The 21,245-nt window shown below is 37.6% G+C and overlaps 1 protein-coding gene across 6 annotated transcripts in view; it reads right to left on the bottom strand.

Annotated features, from left to right (window-relative positions):
• ENAH (enabled homolog (Drosophila)) overlaps positions 1 to 21,245 on the bottom strand; it is a 53,598-nt gene that overhangs the window by 22,011 nt on the left and 10,342 nt on the right. For 5 of the 6 annotated variants that reach the window (XM_009580958.1, XM_009580956.1, XM_009580955.1 and 2 more), the window contains exon 3: positions 15,118 to 15,202. In XM_009580958.1, coding sequence (XP_009579253.1) covers positions 15,118 to 15,202 — 85 coding nt within the window. Of the gene's footprint in view, positions 1 to 15,117; positions 15,203 to 15,567; positions 15,580 to 21,245 lie in introns of all 6 variants that reach the window. The other variant, XM_009580953.1, reaches the window with a different exon arrangement.

Genomic DNA, 21,245 nt, shown 5'->3' on the forward strand with positions numbered 1-21,245 from the left:
ACGTTTTTCAGATAAACTAGTCAGCTAGTATTTATTCAAATTTTACAGAAGCATCAAAATGTATGTGTCCCTCTCCACCTGCATACTACCACACGCACATAAAACTTAACTGGCATCAAGACAAGAACACCCTGAAGGCAGGGGAAAACTGGACATGATCAGAAAAAAATCGAGGGTGCAGCAGCCAGGGAAACACTGCAGGGAGCTTGCAGGGTTTCCAGCTCATGGGAGTCTTTGCAAAGGAAAGCAGAGAGGGGAAAGACGTCGAGAGGAGGAAAACAAGTAAAAGCCAGGCAGAGGAAATACAAAGAACTTTCTAAGGGTAAGAAGGAATCGTGCAAAATTTGCTGCTAAAGCCACTAGGTTGGCTGAAAGAAAGGACTTTTCTGCAAAAATACAGTGGGAAAAGCTGTAAACAACCCTTCTGCTTTTTTTCCCTCAACTTGTTTTATATTTTCTTTAGTTGTGTTTTGTTTTTTTTTTTTAAATTATATTAAAAAAGATACATGTTTCTAGTTCGCTAAAACATAGCTTTTTGATTTTCAAAGCTTTTTCATCTCTTGGGGGAACTCACTACTAAAACAAAAATTAGGCACATCCTCCTCAAAGCTATAGCCAGTATATTCCTGTCAGTACATATCACTGAAAACGTTACTTATCGTCCTCTATTTGAATTCTTATTTAAAAAAAAAAATCATGACATCTAAAAAGAAAAACTCGTATATAAAGCACACAGCCATTTTTTTCTGCCAAGCTTCAGATGCAAACTGAAGATAGCTTCTCACCAAATACAAAGCACAGGCAGCTTTTAAATATAAAGCAAAAAGGAGACCTAAATTTTGACATCTTAGCTACTAGATACGTGTTTCCTATACACTGCCACTGGGCAATCTTATTTGGAAAGGTCATTAGTAATTCTATACCATACACTTAGAGCCATGTATGCTTAGAGCCATGTAAAACTGAAGCCTGAAAATGAAGGGAACTTCAGCTATTTCATTCCTATCCATGCTCAGAAAATACTGGCAGAACTGGAAACCCCAGCTCATACAGTGTTTCTATTGAAGACCATCCCTTTCAGAACCATGTTTTTCCTTTAAAAAACAAATAAAACCCACCCTGTAAAATACTGAAATTTCTTAATTGCTATAAGCAATTAAGTTCCACTTATGTGCTGCAAAAGGACTCTTCCCTACGGAACTTGTTACCCAATATCCTCAGAAGCTGCAAAATGCTTCTGCTCCTGTATCAGTTCTTCCATCAGCTCCTGCTCTCCCATATAACAAAGTTGTAATAGCAGTCATTAAGAAATTAGTGCTGCAACTCAGCTTGTAAATGCTTGATTTTTAGCCTCTCTAGCCCACCAAAAAGTCTGGTAATTGACTGATACATATTTGGAACCAGTAGAGGATTTCTACAAAATATCAAGAGAATACAATACAAACCACAGAAATTTAAGCTCCAAAAGGGATATTAAAAATATTTTTGGTATTTGCTTGCTCTGTATTGTACTAAACTAGTTTTATTATGTGCTCTTTTTCCCTCAGATAAAATCTATTATTAGAAGAAAGCAGCGTTTTCATCATGCATAACTTCAGCTTGGTCATCTTAGGCTCTTTTTTTGTAAAGGAGAGGTGTTTGTAGCTAAAAGGCTATTCAGAGCAGGACTCAACATTTACAAACTCCAAAGCAGCTTTTGTTTGTTTTGTTCATTCTTTTTCATTTATTTGCCAGAAACTAGCATATTCTACCTAGAAATGTACACACTGTTAATCCTAAAACTAAAATGTAGATAAGGCATTTGAGGTTATAAATATTTCATGTTATGTTTAGTTTATAAAACTAGAAGGTATCAATTCATGGGGTTTAATAACACATCCAGCAGCTGCCAGATATTTAAATGTTCTTTTTCTTAAGTTCTTAATTCCTTTACAGAAATAGAACCTTGATATAGGTCACTTCTCACGTAAGAACAGTGTCGCCGAGGCAGTTCTGCAATAAGCCACAGCGAGAACTGTGCCATTTCATATTTTCATAAGCAATCTGGAAAAGACACAGTGAGGTGCTCTTGACTAAGCTCCCTAACGTCAAGTTATTTACGATAAAAAGGATGATGACTGATTATGAAGAACTACTGATGGATCTTCTAATTCCAAGTAAACGGGCAATAAAATTGGCAAATAAAACTCAACCGAGATAAACTGAAGTGATGCAGGGGAGAGAGGGGAAATCTGCTAAATTCATATATAAAATGCTGGACTACAAGTTGACTACCGAGTCAGGAGCGAGATATTAGGGTTATGACAGACAGTTCTATGACAACATCCATTCATTGAAGTGTTCTGTTCAAAAACATAAACCAGATGCTACACATTAGGAAAGGATTACAGAGCAGTATAGAAAATACCATCAGCCTGCTTCACAAACCCTGCATCTCCGTTCCCATCTCAAAAGGGGGAAAACAGCAGAACTGAAAAGGTTCAAAAAGCACCAACACTGTGATCAAATGTACCAGTTTCCATTAAAAAAAAAAACTTAAGAAGCTGGAATTCTGCATTCTGGAAAAGACAACTGGAGGTCTATAAAATCTTGAGCGCTGAAGACATCCTAATACAACAGCTGGAAGGAAAGGGTCAACGCAACTAATAAGAGCAAAGCTCAAAAAAAATTTTTAAAAGTACTAAACAAATTTTAAAAAGTGAGCACCTCTGCACATCAGGCAGATGAGCTGTGGAACTCCTTGCCAGAGAGATTCAAAGAAAGAGTAGGAAAAAGCCCACAGGAAAAAAAAAAACCAAAAATGTGGAAGGTCATTCAGAAAACAGAAATTGCATCACGCACAAGAAGCTGTTGAACCAAAAATGCCCAGAGGATTGGAGAGTAGCAGGGGGAAGTATTCCAAGCGTTTGCCCTGGCCCAGAAGGGTGGGGACTTTTGTTAGTTTTTACTTAAAGCTTTTCTGATTATTGAGAGAGGTATGTCCACACATGTGTGCATGTATGTACTATATACAAGGAGGGGAGGAGGGAGACACAGATGATGAGACTGTATATAATGTATACTCTGTCTCTATATAGCATGTAGTTACATGCAATTTATATAAAGCGTAAGATGTATATCTAAATCAAACTGTTTGGGATTGACTAGTTCTCCTAATACGTGTGAACACGTTCCTGAGGCTCACTGGGGTTTTCCTCCTCTTCAGAGAGCTATAAAGACACACAATGCGCACGTATCATAACAAAATGTACCTAAGCATTTATACACTTTAACCTTTATCTGAAGCAAAAAATATTTCAGTCCACAATCAGCACTATCAAACCATATTGGCTGTCTACTAAGATATAGATACACGGCAGTGAGATAACCACTTTCACCTACACAGGACCTAAATGAAAAAGTTCTCATAATTAGAGTGACTCAATAGTTAATGTTTTATTTTTGTAAAAGAATCCTCATTTTCCATATCTTCAGGAAATAAAAGAATAAAACCAGAATTTTTTTAAATGTACAAATAAAAATATGAACAAGTTGAGCACTTTGCTTACAATACAAATGCTTTACCAAGAGAGGGCAGCAAAATACCTTGCAAATATTTCCTATCTTATATAAAATTCCCATGCAGTAAGATACTTGAGATGAAATACACCATCCTTGAGAATAATTTTAAGTTTAAATTATTCTCATTATATATTGCTGAAGCATCCCTTTGTCAACAAGCAAAAAAAAAAAAAACCAAACCCAAAACCACACACCACAACCCACTACATTTTTACAGTAGTTTTAACGATTTTAATAAACCTTTCAGATAGAAATCCAAAAGTGGCGCAGGTTGAAAGATCAGTACGCCAGTAATGCAATCAAGTTGCTTCAACACAACTTAATGAGCAAGGATGAATTTCATAAATTAAGAAAGAACTACAGCTTAACAGGTGGAATACTCGTAGCTTAAAAAGATTAAGAACTCATTTTGATAATTAAAAAAAAAGACGATAAATTTGTTTGCATTAAAATCCCCTGGTTTTGTTTAGTTAGCATTAGATAATGTAATTTTATTTTAAAATTTTGTCAGAGATCAAAATTACATTATGCAAAAACATTAGTAGATTAAGAAGAGTCACTAATCTCAATTAAAGCATTTCTGAAATGTCAAGACTTTGGTAGTTCTAAAACATGAGAACGTTCAAGAGCATTGTGAAAGCAATACATGAAAATCCTTCAGTCTTAGAAAGGACAGTATCTACCTACCAGGACAACTTTTGAAAAAGCTAGAGAGGTACTAAAAATGCCCCAGAAAGCTATCTTATAGTGAAATGCTAATTATGCTAAGGCAAAGTGATTCTAATTATTTTAAAGGTGTGAATTACTAGAATCTAAGAGCTAATTTACATTGAATAGTGCTATACATTGAGACAGTTCTATAAAACTGAACAGCATGTCAGTCATACGCAACGTAGGTAGTTACACGTGGTTTTAGATTCAGAGTGAACTTCAGAATTTCAGAATAGCTGCTAGCTTTATCATGCATTGTACTCACGAAACGTTCTTTTTGGATTTTAATTAGTTCCATGCCAAAAGTAGCCTAGGAAACTTCACTTTGGGGTGTTGGGGGACACAGGTATTGGTTGTTTTTTGTTGTTGTTGCTTTTAAATTAACTTACTTTAATATTGCAGCAGCTTTTAAAGTTATTGCCCCTCTTTTTCTTGCCCTTATACTTTTGTCCAGTTAGAGAGGTATGAGGAGGTACAGTCAGAGGACAAAGAAAATCATATTTACAATACTAACTTGTGATTTTGGACTCTATCAGCATTAATCCTCCAGTTCTTTGGGCAGCCAAGAATCAGGAGCATGACTACATTTTTGAAATTACACAAGAAGAAAAATGCAATGAGCAGAGTTAACTAAACACTGTTGCATCCCTGCTGAAAAAAACCCATATTTTGCGATGGTGAAGGTGTTTAGAATTTCTCCTACATGACAACTGCAAAACAGAATTGCTGTTAGTTTACCCAGGTACACACACAGCCTTCCTAGTTTGTTCTGACAAAGCCTTCCTAGTTTGTTCTAAATTAGAGCATAAAGGGGAATAACGATTAAGAAATTGTGCTACTATCTTAGCTCTTGATGTTATATGAAATGAGCCAATACCTCATGTACACCAAGATCACTTTCTATCATGCCTTTCACTAGCAAGTAACATCACTACATTCAACAGATAATCACACACAGCAACTAGGAAGCTATCCCAAAATAATATTGTTCAATACCTTTACATCTGGTTTTGGTTTTTTTGTTTTGGGTTGGGTTTTTTTGTTTGGGGTTTGTTTTTTTTTTTTCGGGGGGAAGGGTGGGGGGAGTCAAGTTGTTTTAGCTTCTACTCCTGGAGGTGAATGACGGACAGCAATCCTCTGGTCCCTTTGCTAAGGACTTCAACAGTCATTCAAAAGAATTGAAGCCTCAATCAATTTTCTTAAAATATGACCATTACCACATGGGTTGAAGGGAAGACAAAGATCTCAACCAGATTAAGAAACTTCAATGTTTACTAGTAAAACAATATTCTGTGTCAGAGCAGATTTAATGGTCATAGAGAACCTGTCTTTTTCTGGAACACTTTTCACATTTAAGCCCGTATTTTGGTCATCTGCAGAAGAGTTACTGCAAGTGTCTCAGTTTGTGGAAAGACTGTCCTTCCACCAGAGAAAGTATGCCTCAGCATTAAGCAATTCTCATTGTGTCAAAAAACAGAGCTGTTGTCACAAGGGCACCAAGAGAAAAAAACCTACATGTAATAAATCCATTGTTGAAACAGTTTGTGAAAGCAAATAGTTGTCTGCTCTGGCAGGTCACCTTGTTTCCTCAGGTGGAAGCTTTTCTGTACATTCACATAAATCTTCAGGATTCGAACTTTGCTTTGCTCTTGGATGTGAGATCAAGCCATTAAATTTTTTCCTAAAAAGATAATAGGAAACCGCACCGAGAAGGCCATATATCGACTTGAATAACACAATCCAGCCACAAACCCGAAAGGCTTCTTGTCACGAAGCCAGATACACTAAAACCAGAGGTATTTCCATGAACAGTACAAGACAGAAGCATCTTTGTATCACATCCAAATTCAACAGGCACTGAGCTGATAGACATTCCAAGATGAACAGAAACTGGTTTGAAGTATTTGATCTTAAAACTCACTGTAGAAAACAAAGATCCAAGACAAAGCCTGCAGAAAACAAAATATCTTGAGGAACAGACCTGACTGAAGTAATTGCTGCATTGAGTGAAGAGGTCAGCTGCAGGCAAATAATACATAATATTTGACAGCTGTTAGTCATCATTTATGAACACACCTATTTCATATTCCATTCTTTGTTGGCTGAATAACTTGGTGTCAAAGCAGGGCATCAAATCACTCAGAAAGATCAACAGGAATACTATCCCCGTTTTGTCTGCTTAAAGATACAACAACAACAAGGATGGGGAAAAAATCACTAATAAGATGACTGTATTGAAACAGGATATAAAAAGCCATCACTTGAGCCACTAAAAAAAAAAATGTCGAATTAAAAAAAAAAAAAAAAAAAATCACAAACCAGTTTCTCTTGAGGGGAGATTTTCAGGTTTGTGTCCCACACAGGTTTTTTTCCTTTTTTTGAAGAACAGTTTCTTGCTTGTGCTGTTACCTATTCTAAAACAAACAAACATGGTGTAGCGGAAGACAGACACAAGGATGACACCCAAAAGGCAGCATGAAGGTTGACCATTCCTAGCTTAAAACATTGCAGTAATATATTCTGCACTTTATCTATTCCGAAAGTTACCTTTAAGACATTCTGTATAAGAAACCAAATGTGATTATAACAAAACTATTCAACCACATCCGCATCTTTCATTCTGTGCTTCACTATTTTTTAAAAAAAATGTAAATTTTATAATCCAACATAAACAATATATCTAGGAATAATGCTATTATGTCAAAGTTCTAAAGGTAAGCGTATAATATCAATCAATTACTTATCAAAACCTGGATTCATCAACCCAAACCAATGGGGTTGTTCAAACTGTGTTGGTGATCTAGCCATTAAACTTAGGTTTACCAATTAAATAAATATTTAAATATGTTTAACTGTTAAAATACATTTACCAGTTTAAAAAGTTGCATTACAATGACTAGCACTATGACAAAAAGACTGTAGCATTCCAGTCCTGGAGCCTCCATATGTGTAGGCTTTCAGGGCTGCTTTGACCTCTTGCACCAGCTCCTCAATCTATGGAGCAGTAAACAAGACAGTAACGTTTGGAGTTTTATTCTAAAATGCTGAAAGCCCCAGCATGTAGGCATAGATACCATTATCTAAGCCAACAGCCACTACCTACCAGAATACATCTCACATGATGGCTCTCCTCCTCCCACCACCAAGCCACTGCAACAAATAAAGCAGCTGGCTGCAAACAGGCTACACAATGCACAGCTGAGCTAGAGGTGCCAGCACCAGACACAGGGTGACCTCAGCTCCATCTGAAGCATGTTGTCGTCTACAGAAGAGGAGCTACCTTGCGACTGCAAGTACCTGCATGCGCTCTATGGACATCAATTTAGCTAGATACAGTCAACCTATTTTATCACTGTTACAACCGTTTATAGAAAAAAAATTTAAAAAGAGCGCTATAACATGTTGATTATTTTGAACTTAGCTGCTAGTTTGAGTTTTAATAGCTTCATCCTCCAATCTTCTTCTGCACAAGGTTAGAAAAGAAAAAGGTGTATCTGCTATGGCCCCTCAAATTTGCAGGAACTTATTCGAATAATAAAAACTGAGTATTAACATTAAACTTGCTCTTCCATCTCTAATATTAAATATTTATTCATCATTCCAGAATTCAGCATTTAGCACAGAGCTCACTCTCTTGTATGGTCACATAAACCTACTGAATACATATCTCAAGACCTACACATTAGTGCTTATGTACCATGGAATGAACACACATCACCCCCCAAATTTCATAATTCATTTACAAAGAGAAAATACAGTCTAAATCATGTCAATACAGATTGCAAATTTCCATCAAACGCAGGCAGCCTGCACTGAGACTGAGTCTCTTCATCAATAAAAAGTACACTTGATGCACCAATAACATAACCTCAGCAGAAGTGATTGACATTTAACCTCTTTGCACCTTCCTAAGCTCTCTCAGTTGCATGAACTTCACTGTCCATCACCTAAACTGAACTCTTGCTATATGCTCTCACCAAAACTCTTCCCAAATTAGCTTTACTTTTTTTCAAGTGCTAGACAGTCCGGACAGCTTCTGCCTGAGCATACGGCACATTATTTCAGAGAAACCCAGACAAGAGCGGGTCGACTTGATAAAATGAGCAAGAAACAGACACTTAGAAGATCTGCAAAGTTTGACTGTTCAAAGGCAACAGGTTTGTGAAGTGAGTTTATGTATATGCTCTGGAAATGACAATTACTTGACGGTTGGACTTGATGATCTTAGAGGTCTTTTCCAACCTTAATGATTCTATGATTCTATGATTCTACTTCCAGTTTCAACAATGGTGGACCTCTGGTTCTTTAAGCAGCAGTGAAAAGTGAGACTGTTTCAATTATGTCTTTTTTTAAAGTTTGTATCAAAGAACACTTTACACTTAATTTAATGCAAAATTATAAAGGCATTTTAATTGATTATGTGTATCATTATTTTGAAACACTATGCAAATCTAGAGGTCATTATAGCTATTTCCAGTGTTCAAGCAGCTTTCCCCTGATTGATCACCATTGCATGTAACACTTCTGCTGTCAATTTGATTTTCCTTGTACACTAGTATTAAGACATCTTAGACACAAGTATTTGGTCTACAGGTTGCGTATTTTCCCCCCTAAAAATGTCTAAAAACAGGACACCAGCTATGTATTATTTCTGATTCCATTTTGATCATCAAAATCTGCAACATCATCCAACTCCTCCTGTTCTCCTTTGTACTCAAGTATTTCAACTCGCATCAGCAGCAAGGACTTACTTTGTTCAGCAAAACACCAAATAGAATTTCATCATTCCCAATCCCAAAGATGCAGAAGGGATTGCCTGTTCTTATGCTCCTCACACTTTCCCAGCCATCCTCCTCTCTTCCACCTTAACTAGGAACTTCCCTCTCGGTATCTGTCAAATGTTCTACTGAAGCCCAGGAACACTGCATGAACAGCCTTTCTTCTTTTGCAAAAGAAAATATTATCCGGGTACAGTTTACTGTGCTATGTTTTATCTGGTTAATTATTCTTTTCTTCAAAAGTAGTTCTGAAGCTTTTCACATTAGCAAGGTCAAACTAACAGGCTTTCATTTCCTTGATCAAAAGGGATCTAAGGTCTAACAACAAGCTTTCATATCATAAGCTCAAACCGCATTGGTTGGAAATAAGAAAGTAAGAGAACGAACTAGTTTTATCACTCAAGCAAAAACTGGTAACCAACCACCACGACAAAGACATGAAGAGGCAACTATAAGCCTAAAGGTTATTAGATAGAGGACTTCTAATAGGGAAAGGGATTTGTTAATGCTCTTTGATCAAACCTAGTTTTCCTCACCTTGATCTTTTCAACTTACTAAGTTGAAGTGTTTTGTTAGTTTACATATCTGGCAGAAGCCAGATTGCAGGAAGTCATCTGTGTACATCAAATTTTAGAAAAAAGTAAGATTCTCAATAGCAGAAAAATCTACTGCCATTGGCAACTCCCTCAGTGGTATTCTAGTGAGTATGATAAGGACAGAACTAATTTCATAAAAGGGAACCACAATAACCAAAAATCTGGAAAAATGGAGAACAGTTTCTAATCCCAATTTAATGTTTTGCATTAAATGGGAAAAACCCACAGAACTGAAAATTTTGCAGAAAGGGTAAGATTTCAGAGAGACATTTTAAAATGTGTTAACTAAGATACTTGTCAGAACCATCCTTTAAGCAATATCCATATTCAATTGCAGCAATTAAGGCAGCAATTTTGCCAATGTAGTCAAAAGACTGCTTAATGGAAGAGTGCTCTTAGTCTGCTAAACATGTCAATGTTAGCCAACATCTATAGCTATTCAGTACTGTAACCAGACGGCACCAATTACCTTTCCATAAAGCCAGTTATTAAGTCTCTGAAAGCTAAACTTGACAGAACTAAGGAAAACTTTACTGCGAATGAGAAGAAACTGTGAATGGAAAGAAAATGAGAGGCACTAAACAAAAGAAAACCAAAAAAACACAAAAAAAAAATTTGCAGAAAAAAAAGAGTCATTATTATACCAGAACTCTGTTTTCCAGAAACTTTGAGGTCAAGAAAAAAAATGAAGTCTTTAGGATGAGATAAACAACACTGATGGGTCTTTTTGCTTCTGTCCTCTTTGGTCTCCCATCCTACTATACAATGCAAAGGCTGGAAAGATCCAAATGGTTGCAGGCTGTCCCATGAAACTACCTCAGCAAGCTCAACTCGAAAAGTTTACACTGATATAACTTTGATCTGCTGGAAACCCTTAGCTTAGGCATTAAAAAAAAACCCTTTGCTTCCATCTAAACTATGTCTCTGGAATGCAAACTTCATGCCGATTTTGTAACACGCATAGCACACAATACAATCATATGACAGTATGCTACTGACCACTCTTATACCCTAAACCAAAGAGTCAACTACTATGTTATATTCATATGCCTATCTCAGATTAGAACTGTTTGCTCAGTTATAATCTAATCAATCCATATACCTTTAAAGAAATCCTACTTCTTCAAAATAAGCTGTTGGATAAATGGCACAATTTCAAAAGCAAAGGAAAACTGGAAACCGTACATCTGGCCACTAACTAGGGAAAGGTCACGCGCTGTGGGAAATCGGTAGAAACCAGGCTATCGGGGACAGAAAGTGATAGGCAAACTTGCCTTCCTTTAAATTATTATAGCTACATTGTTACTGAATTGTGGGACGCAGGTTTTTTTCGTTTAGTATTTCCACACATATTTTCAAAACAGCTCAGGAATTATATATGTAATAATTATTAATTTACAGAGAAAAAAAAATATAAATTCTTTTACCGTAGTTAAAAAATAAGATTAGCAAAATCTCAGAAAAAATACTTTTAATCTGTAAAATGAAAAGCATTCCCTTAAGTCTATCAGTAAATAAGAAACTGTTACCCTTGTCAGCCTCTGAACTTGTACTATCTGAAACTAAGAAGCCTCCCAAAAGATCACACCGTATCAATACTACTTTCTAGCACAGTCATACACCAAGTTTTCTTTAACAGTATCATCCCAATCCATGATACAAGCTAAAACTGTAAGCAAACTTGAAGTATTTAACAATTACAAAAACCTCTAATATTCCGCTGTTGTGTTTATGCCAACTTCTAACATTTTTGAGTACTTACGACAGAAGTCGGTCAAGTTTTGGTCCATTACGTCCCTGAGGGACAACAGGTGGCTTGTATACCTTCATTATTCCTTACAATCTATACACTTTCTCTGTTTCTGGTGTTCTTGGTCTCTTTATTTATGAGGCAGTGATGATTTTGAAGTTATTTATAAACATTAACTCACTAAATTCCCAAGTGTCATATTAGATCCCAACTCAGTGACTCATATTCCTGACAATATATTTACCATGGCTGAAAGAGAAGGTAAATTTACATGCACGAGTAGCACACAGAGGCATGCCATGAACTAACCTTTTATTTTAAAATGGTATTTGACACTAAGTAACTCTGAAGTTATTAACAAATACATATGTCAACAGAAGTTGGCTCATTATCAAACAATCAGTGGAATTTATAAACACTGCTTGACTACCACTGTGACAAAACTTAAATAACCCATATAACAAAAAATCCCTTCACTTTTGAGGATTGACAATGAAAGCTGGAGTGTTTTAAAGTTTGCTATCACTATACTTAAATGAGTGCAAGTTAAGGAAAATTACAGTTATCTTCAAGTATTCCTTAACAGGGAAAGCATACACCACGTGTTAAGGTTTCTTAAAAGAAAGTAACAAAGTTATCAATGCACCAGACAAAATTATTTTATTGACCATCTTACATGTAATCTTGGCCTCATAAAAGCCTCAGTGTTTTAGATGACACATCTGGTCCTAGTGGCTCTACAGATTGTCATCACTGCACAGTGAAGAATGCAAATATTCAAGTAACAAGCTCTGCAGCAAAATAAACAAATATTACTACTTTAGCACTTTGACTCAAAATGTAAGGCATCTAAATCCTTTCTAAAATAGAGAAAAATCTTTGAACCAAAATAATACACTTTTGTTGGCAATGATCTAATTTAATTCTTCAGTTCCCAATTTCCCCAAGATTCTTGACCACCAGTTATAAAAGTAAAAGAAAACATCAGCTCAGTTGAAGAGCTCTCTTTAATATACCATCCTTCACCAGTCGCTCCTTTGGCAAAACATTTCTGAGGAAATATTTCTATGTGTGCCTAGGAAAACCCTGAAGTTACAAGCCACGTAATTAAACTTTGAAATCAGTCCTGCTTTGAGCAGAGGGTTGGACTAGATGACCTCCACAGGGTCTTTTTTTCAACTTTAATTTTAATGTAAGCAGATTTTTTTCTCAGGCTTAGAATAATTTCAAAAAATATTTTCCTGAACTTAACATGGGAGTCAGTCAAACACTACTAAATCCAGGTACATTTAAGGGGAGGGATATGAGACCAGCACTCAAAGACAATGATTATCAAGCCACATCATAAACAAAACCCCCACCCTACAGACACACAATTCACGAACAATAGACTTAGCAAAGCCTGTCTTTCTACTGCTCCATCACAAACCCCATGTTCCTTCCTACAGAGTAACATTTATTCCCTTCTCTTGCATTCCCTGTAGTCTACTGCCCCCACAGAATTCAATTCTGCCCACACTGCCTTTACCCTTTACTGAGGCTGGAAATGTCACTTGTAGACACGTTAAAAGTAAAATATACCTAAACCTTTTCTTCCCAACTATTTACTACTCTCCACATTATGGCAGTAAGACTATTGCTGAAAGAGAGCTGAAAGACAGTTCCTACAGAAGAGAAGTTCTAGCTCAGAGTTAATGGAACTGTATTACAACTACATAGTTACAGTAGTAAAGAGACTGGAGAAGCATTTGTGAAATGTTTTAACAAAACTACATGTTCTTCTTAGGCTTAATGACAACAGCAATAGTCTTTCCACAGACAATCCAGCTAGCAACATGAGTAAACACTCATTCCAGTTCTCCATGCTTTTTTAGGGGAAAAACAAATCAAAACCAGGACCAGACTTCAAAGAGGACATTATATTAGATTAAAACAAGTAGAGCACACTGATCAAATGAGAAAGCGAAGCCATAAGAACGCCACTTGATAATACGTCCTTTACACACACAAAATTTCAAGAAAGACTTTCAGAGCTCTTAATACAGGTTTTTTCTGAAGAGATGTCTATCTACAATGCTTCTCTGAAAAGTATTTCAACATTATAAATTTCAATTAATACAGCCTTCTAAAGGAACAGATGGGAAATAAAAATATTAAAAGCAATTACTGTAGAACAGAAGGGATATCAAAAGAAAAAAGCTTTTTAAAAGTCTGTCAAAAGAAGTGACATAGAAGACCTTTATCATGACAGCAGACTTGCACGTAAACGCATCAGACAGATTTGTAATGAGCTTCTTGCTATTTGCCTTTAAACAAGGCGACTTTCAGATAAAGTGATCCCTGCTCAGATTTAAGAATTTACTGCAGAAAAGAAATGGACAAATATGACCAATTTTGATGTCAAAACTTTCTTCAACACGTATAGCTAGTTTATCAAATCTATAATATGAATTATTCCCAAATTAGCAACCTGGTTCTGCTCACCTCTGCACAAACAAATTAAATGCAAAATATCAAAATAGAAAAAACTTCAATGCCAATTAGACCCAACATGTTAAAATATTTTTCCAGTTACCACTGAAAGCTATTAAGTGTGTTTACACCACCAATCTGGACCACTTCCTATTTATTCAAGGATCCTGTTCCCTGCATCTGTACTGCATGTGACCTAACTCACTCTCAGCATCCCTTCTGGAAGGGAACAGCTAATCTCCTGGGAGTATTTTGATGGTAAAATAATCCTGGATTGCACCACAGGCAGTATGCTTGAGACAGCCCAAGGTCTTGCTTTTTTCACTTAAGCCAGTCTAATAGCACTATCCTAGAAGACTTTGCCATTTCATATACCCATATCCCAGGAACTCCACCTGCAGCACTAACCCATATTGCCACGCAACAAAAGCGGGAATATGGCAGCTAGAAAGTTTGTTCACAGCACTTGGGCACATGATCGGTAATAGCGATTATTAAAAGGAACTGAAAATGCCCCGTATGTTAAAAATGCTATGGGTCTGAAAAATATCCCTCAGGGCATGGGACAGGGTACAGTGGCTTCACATTCAAGGGGACAGCTTAGCTTGGAGGAGTGCCAACCGGTCAGGGGAATCAGGACTACTCCCTGAGGGCAGCACAGATATAACCAGTGTTGCTACAGCTGCAAGTTAAACCACTAAAGGTTCCATAAATTTATACACTGAAAGCAGAAAATGAAGGTTTCTTTGCAAAAGAACAAATATAGTATAAAGGCGAACAAGCTTTCCAATACAATATTTTGATCTAGTGCATCCACATTCAGGAAGAAAAATTGTCATTCTCCGTGATTTAATTGTCTATTCCTAAAGATTAAAACTTCCTTCCTAAAGAAGCTTTCTTCTTTATAAGTGTGTGTCAAAAACTGAAGACACAACAGTCACTGGAAAATTAATTAGTCTGGTTGAAAATGACAGCAGTGAAATCTTCCAAGGCTTCCCATCTGATCTTCAACTCTTTCATGACAGGCCAATAGCAATTGCATTGTTTGAATGGGTGGAGACCACGAACAAGGGATCTAGCTACAATCAAACTTTTCACACAGGAAAGCTGCACTACTGAAAACTGCAAGCGTACAAATGCTGCCCTAATGCAAGGGAGTAATTATAAGTCCTTGACATTTAATTTCTCATCATTAGTGAGGAGTTACTACATTCTTTAATTGAACAGCTGTTCACTTATAATACCGTACCTTCTCTGGATTTCCAATTCTTCTTGTGACGGACCATTTTGTACTTGAGAGGGAAGCTGTGAATTCTGTCGAGGCAATGTAGGACCTAAAAGGTGAGGACAGACCATAAATTAATGCTTTGAACTTTTACTTTGCAAAAAAGCACAAATTTAAGGAAAAAGGCCAGCCATCACATGACATTATAGGAACTGTTTACTTCTGCTTTTTAAGCCAAACAAGCTCAACAACATAATACAGCAAATAAAAACTGCAACAAATGTTACCTTACATATTTGCAGAATGGATTTATTTCACATGGATGAAAAGGTTTCACAGAAATGCAAAATAAATTTTATGTAAGATGGGACTTAACAAAAGCTTTGAAAAGCACTCCAAGTCTAAGATTTTCTTAAAACAACGAACAAATACTCTTGGAGGAACAGAAAAGGCTCAAAAAATTAAAACACTCACCTAAATAGAATACTGGAAATAAAAAAAAAAAGAACAGGAGAAAAAACATCAGAAGCTTATCACCATATCAAGAGAAGGAAGATAAAGTATGTTTCTACAGGTCACACCAAAATTTACTCAGATTTTAGCTCGTCAACTTGGATCAAAGACCGTCCTCTGTGGATAGGCAAGTATTGTGTCCAAACGAACAGAGACATATACTGAATGTACAAACTGTGCATTCTGCTAAGCACAAGAAATCCAAAAGAGAAGGACATGCAAATTCATCTTTGACTTTTACTGATGGGCAATTCTGAATTATACATCTTTCAAATAATTGTATATGCTCGATCTGTCTTCTAAAAACAAAGAAGCTTTTTCACTTTCCTCACAAATGTCTTTACAAAGTTATTTATAACGAATTAATAGAGGTGAAGGATGGAGAAATGTGGAATGGAATACAGTAGATCATGCATTGTTTCTGTAAAAATGGGAATAGAAAATTATTTAGACCATAGCTACACCTAAGATTATGGAATTTATAAGCAAAGGCAGAATTAAAAACAATAACAATGCATCCAGTTCTGAAAAGGTCCCAAAGCAAAACAGTAATTTCTTGCTGAGATTCCACCAAACTAGTTAGAGTGGGGAAGTTATTTGAGATAAGGGAGATCTCATTACATCAAAATGTAAAAGTTGTTTGCCATCTGAACTTGTGAAAGTCATCCAAAAACATGAAGAGACCATGTGTGATATATTGAGACATCAAGGACAGACGATCTGCTGCAGATTCAGCAAACGAGTGCCCTGTTTAAAGGGTATACAAAAGGTTCATTCATACAAAAGGGTATACAAAAAGGTTCATTTACTCAAACAGCATAGTATTGTTTCTACTGTGGTCATAAAGACAACGAATCCTGAAAATTATAAAGTGTATACCATCTACTGTACCCTACAGTTAAAAAGTAATGTAAGAACTTACTTCTAGAAGATAAAAGCAGGAAGTATACTACAGAGGTTGTGTCTTCCTTATTTATTCTTTTCAGCAAGTGTTAGGTGTTTCACCTAAGCGTTAGGTTCTTATACCTAAGTACGTGATGTTGCCCTAGATGTACTATTTTTGCTTGGAGTATCTCCAAAAGATACCCACAGACAAAAATCGACATTGTTTTAAATGCAAAGATTAAACTGCAATGATAATTAATAAAGTTATCAGTAAGTAAAAACATCTGTCATATTGCTCATCTGGAAAACTTTTCTGCTTTAAAACTTCCGAAGTCACACGTCCTCCTCTGTCACCTCCCCTGCGTGACAGGTGGTAGGCTTTTATGCCCATTAAGCCATGACCGCAGCTCCTAAGCAGCCGGGGAAGCAGCCAGGCTGTTTGCTGTCTGCACCATGCTGCAGCCTTTCATGGACTTTTAGAAGTAGACGCAATCTGGCAGCAGCTGTGTTGCTGCTTAAAGGTGCTATATACCACTCCTGCTTGCCACGTCTAATCACTCCCCTCCCTCAGATCTGCTGTTTCTCAGCATGAAACACGCTGACCTAAAAATTAATAACAAGAACAAAAATAAAAAGAAATGGTCATACTATGGCCATTTACCAACTGGAACTATTTTGTACTGAAAATACAGTAAAAATGAAAACCTCAAACTTCCACCCATTTAATCTTTACGAGTATTTAACAGTCTTTTGCTGCAGTAGCTGAGTTTGGGCTGCCACTCTACAACCCTTCTGCCAGTGTCCCCCCCAACTCCTTCTTTTGCTAGCACCACTGGAAACCAACCATCTAGCTTCACTTGCACTGGCTATTCAAACCAGCCTAGCTATCAGAAAACCTGTTCTTACAGTCTCAAACTTCGTTCTAGAGCACACTGTCAGAAAATCATGTTCTCTGTAAATTCTGCAGAACGCAACCATCAGCACGGCAAGCTAGCGTAACCTGGCCAACCTACTCCAGTACATTATATGTTTTTTTCATAGCTATACCTGCAAAAGAGCTGAAAACAATCACCTGCTAACAATTAACATGGTTGTTCTAGTATTTCTTACACATTTTTGCCATAAGGAAATGCAACCTGAGTATACCAAAGGCTTTCAGGAAAGAAAAGTTCAGCTACCAAGTCATTTGGCCTGTTCTCTGACAAATTCCTCCCTGCAAGCATAGACTCTTAATAACCACCTTGTTAACGGACACTAGCAAGTTAAAGGTACGTACCAGGCAGAAAAGTAAACTCGACATGCTGGAAGGAAGGGATGCCATCCAGAAGTACCTTGACAGGCTTGAGAGGTAGGCCCATGCGAACCTCATGAAGTTCAACAAGGCCAAGTGCAAGGTCCTGCACATGGGTTGGGGCAATCCCAAGCACAAATACAGGCTGGGGGATGAAGGGATTGAGAACAGCCCTAAAGAGAAGAACTTGGGTGTGTTGGTCATGCGAAGCTCAACGTGACCCAGCAACGTGCGCTCGCAGCCCAGCAGGCCAACCGTATCCTGGGCTGCATCAAAAGAAGCATGGCCAGCAGGTCAAGGGAGGGGATTCTGCCCCTCTACTCATCTCTGGTGAGACCCCACCTGGGGTACTGCATCCAGCTCTGGAGCCCTCAGCACAAGACAGACATGGACCTTTTGAAGCGTGTCCAGAGGAGGGCCACAAAGATGTTCAGAGGGCTGGAGCACATCTGCTATGAAGACAGGCTGAGAGAGTTGAGATTGTTCAACCTGGAGAAGAGAAGGCTCCGGGGAGACCTTATAGCAGCCTTCCAGTACCTGAAGGGAGCCTACAAGAAAGCTGGAGAGGGACTTTTTACAAGGGCATGTAGTGATAGGACAAAGCGTAATGGCTCTAAACTGCAAGAGGGTAGATTTATATTAGATGTAAGGAAGAAATTCTTCACTCTGAGGGCGGTGAGGGACTGGAAGAGGTTGCCCAGAGAAGTTGTGGATACCCCATTCCTGGAAGTGTTCAAGGCCAGGTTGGATGGGGCTTTGAGCAACCTGGTCTAGTGGAAGGGGGCACCGCCCCAGGGGCGGGGGGTGGTGATCTTTAAGGTCCCTTCCAACCCAAACCATTCTATGATTCTATGTTTTATCCTATAAAATTAAGTTATTACAGCAAGCCAAGACCACCACTTCATTGCTAAAATACAACTGTCTGGATAGTGGGACAGATGGTATAATAAATAAACAAGCAGGGGCTAGCTAACAAAAAGCTCTCTCAGAGGCTTTTGAACACTTCAAGATACTTCAGAAACATCAACCCCCAAGAGAAATATTCACAGATACTGCCTGGAAAAAAAAGTCTGATCCTTCTACAGGATCACTTTATCTTCAGAGACTGGTACAAGCCAAGTAAGAGATGACGCTGAATGGTCTATTCATTCTGAGTTCTAAGGAAAACCTAACATCTTCCTCTTTCTAAAGAAAGCACAGATGGTGCACTCTGCAGCGCACTCTGACAGAGGATATAATTTCATACTAATTTGTTCAGCAGCCATTCCAGTTTAAATGCTTTCTGGTTTTCAGCTTATTCTCACTTTTGCTTCACCCTTCCTCTACGACAGTTCAGGCAACTGTGTAGTGAGAGATGGACTGGAAATCCAATGCATTAAGAATCCCAGGGGAAAAAGCCTGCAAGAAGTGTTTTCACCAGCTAGGTTAGGGCTGGTTCTGCTTCTTCACGCAGTCACACAGACAACTACGCTGGCATAGCTCAAAGAACAACACCAGACTGCTGGGGGCTGCTCGAGCCAAATTAAGCAGCCCCGACATCACCTTTTTAAACCATAACCAGAGTTGTAGTTTATCAAACTCCTTAACTTCATTTTCACCTCCAATTGACTTCTTATCTCTGTATCTCCATTCAAAAGTTGAATTAATTCCCGTTGCACAATCCTATGAAAGTATGATTAGCAAGCTGGAGATGGAAACACATGGTTTCTCCTCCCTCGATGCCTTTCATTCATCAGTTCCTTCAATCCTTGCAATTACATTGTCTCTTTGGAGTTTCACTCCCCTTCTTTTAATGTCACCTGCCTTATGCTAGCAGTGTTGACATAGCACCTGGCTGACACTGAAGACATCACATCTCTATGAGGTAATAGGACTAAAAAAACCCAAGTATCTACTGTTCAAGATTGGAACGATACATGTAGTACAATGAGCTACAATATGTATTTTCATTTGGCTGGACAGGCTTGCTTGAGAGCTGGTAATGTAAGGATAGGTGATGTGTTTTTTGCGGGACCGCTGGCAGTCAGATCACTCGAAATCTTCCTCAGGACCCCACATGCGCTATGGTTCAAGAAAGCCAAAACACACAAAAAAAAACCTACTCCTGCAATTACTGTACTGTTCAGAGTACAGCATTAAAAGACAAGATCCCATTTTTTTAAAATCTATTACCTATAGAAAAAGTTGGTCAACTATTACACATGAGAATTTTAGTTTCAGGTAAAGATCTCAGTCTTTCCCCCAGAGAAACAGTTTATATAAACAATTCAGTAATTAAGAATTCCCACTCTTTCATTTTTCAGTATGTCAGTGCCAAAACTAAGCAACATTCCAATTATACAGTCTGATATTCAAATCAAAGTATGACGGACTTTTTAAAGGAAGAATGAATTGAAAGCAGACAGCAAGCTGATTTATATAGGCATATGCTATAAAGATAAGTGTACTGACTAATTATAATCTTTAGAAAAGATTTTCATTAAGGAAAGTTTGAGTCTTTTAAGCAAAGACACCCCAGGCAAGACTTCAAAATCACAGCAAAAAGATGTATTTCTGTTGTAGAATACAAGAACTTTAAAAAAAAAAAAAAAAAACACAAACCCACCACGTTTTACTAAATGCTTGAAGATACTCTGAATGAATGGAAAGCAGGCTTTTTCAGAGATCTATACTAGATAGTAATAAGAAAAATGATTATGGTAAAGTAACCTCTTTCACTTGTCTCCTCCCATTCAGAGCCTGTCCTGCTCTCGAACATTACAGAACAAAGTCTGGGGAGACTTGCTAACTAGCCTTCAGCAGAAGCAAAATGGCACCACTCCTCTAGACCTGGACTTGTATTATGGATTTATAAGCAAGATTATGATGGTCAAAAACCAGGGCATTAACAAGTGACAAAACTATTCTCTCTTACTTCTATTCAGTGAATCACCTTCCAGCTGAGACTCATCTTTCCTTCAAATATCTACTTCCTCACACGCAGGTACCATTTTGCAAGTACCTTCAGCAGAGTTAACTTACTCATCACTTTGATTTATTTTAGGAGAGTGGTAACTGTGTTGCATTTTCTGTATTGGAAGTAAATGCTTTCCATTTCACTTCACAAACACTTTTACCTGATCAAGGTAATAAAAGGGGCCAAGAAATTCATTAAAATACATTTGAATATAAGTAGAGATAAGCCTCCTATCAATGCCAGCAGAGCCTTGGAAACAGAGTGCTGATAACCTGGGTGCTAGGCTTGGCTCAGCACTAGCTGGCTGGGTGACCGCAAGCAGGCTCGTGGTTTCCCTCTGCCGTCCTTTTGTGCAGGGGGAGACAAAGACAAAGCTTTGACAGTAGAGTACTACGGTTGCTTAATGAAACTACAATATCACAATCTTAAAAAAGCAAGTATCGAATGTTAAATATATCAATACCATCTACTGCAGGATATTTATTGCTTCCCCCCCACCGCCCCCCC

The sequence above is a fragment of the Fulmarus glacialis genome, unplaced genomic scaffold, assembly GCF_000690835.1.
Source record: "Fulmarus glacialis isolate BGI_N327 unplaced genomic scaffold, ASM69083v1 scaffold3657, whole genome shotgun sequence".
NCBI classification, from domain to species: domain Eukaryota; kingdom Metazoa; phylum Chordata; class Aves; order Procellariiformes; family Procellariidae; genus Fulmarus; species Fulmarus glacialis.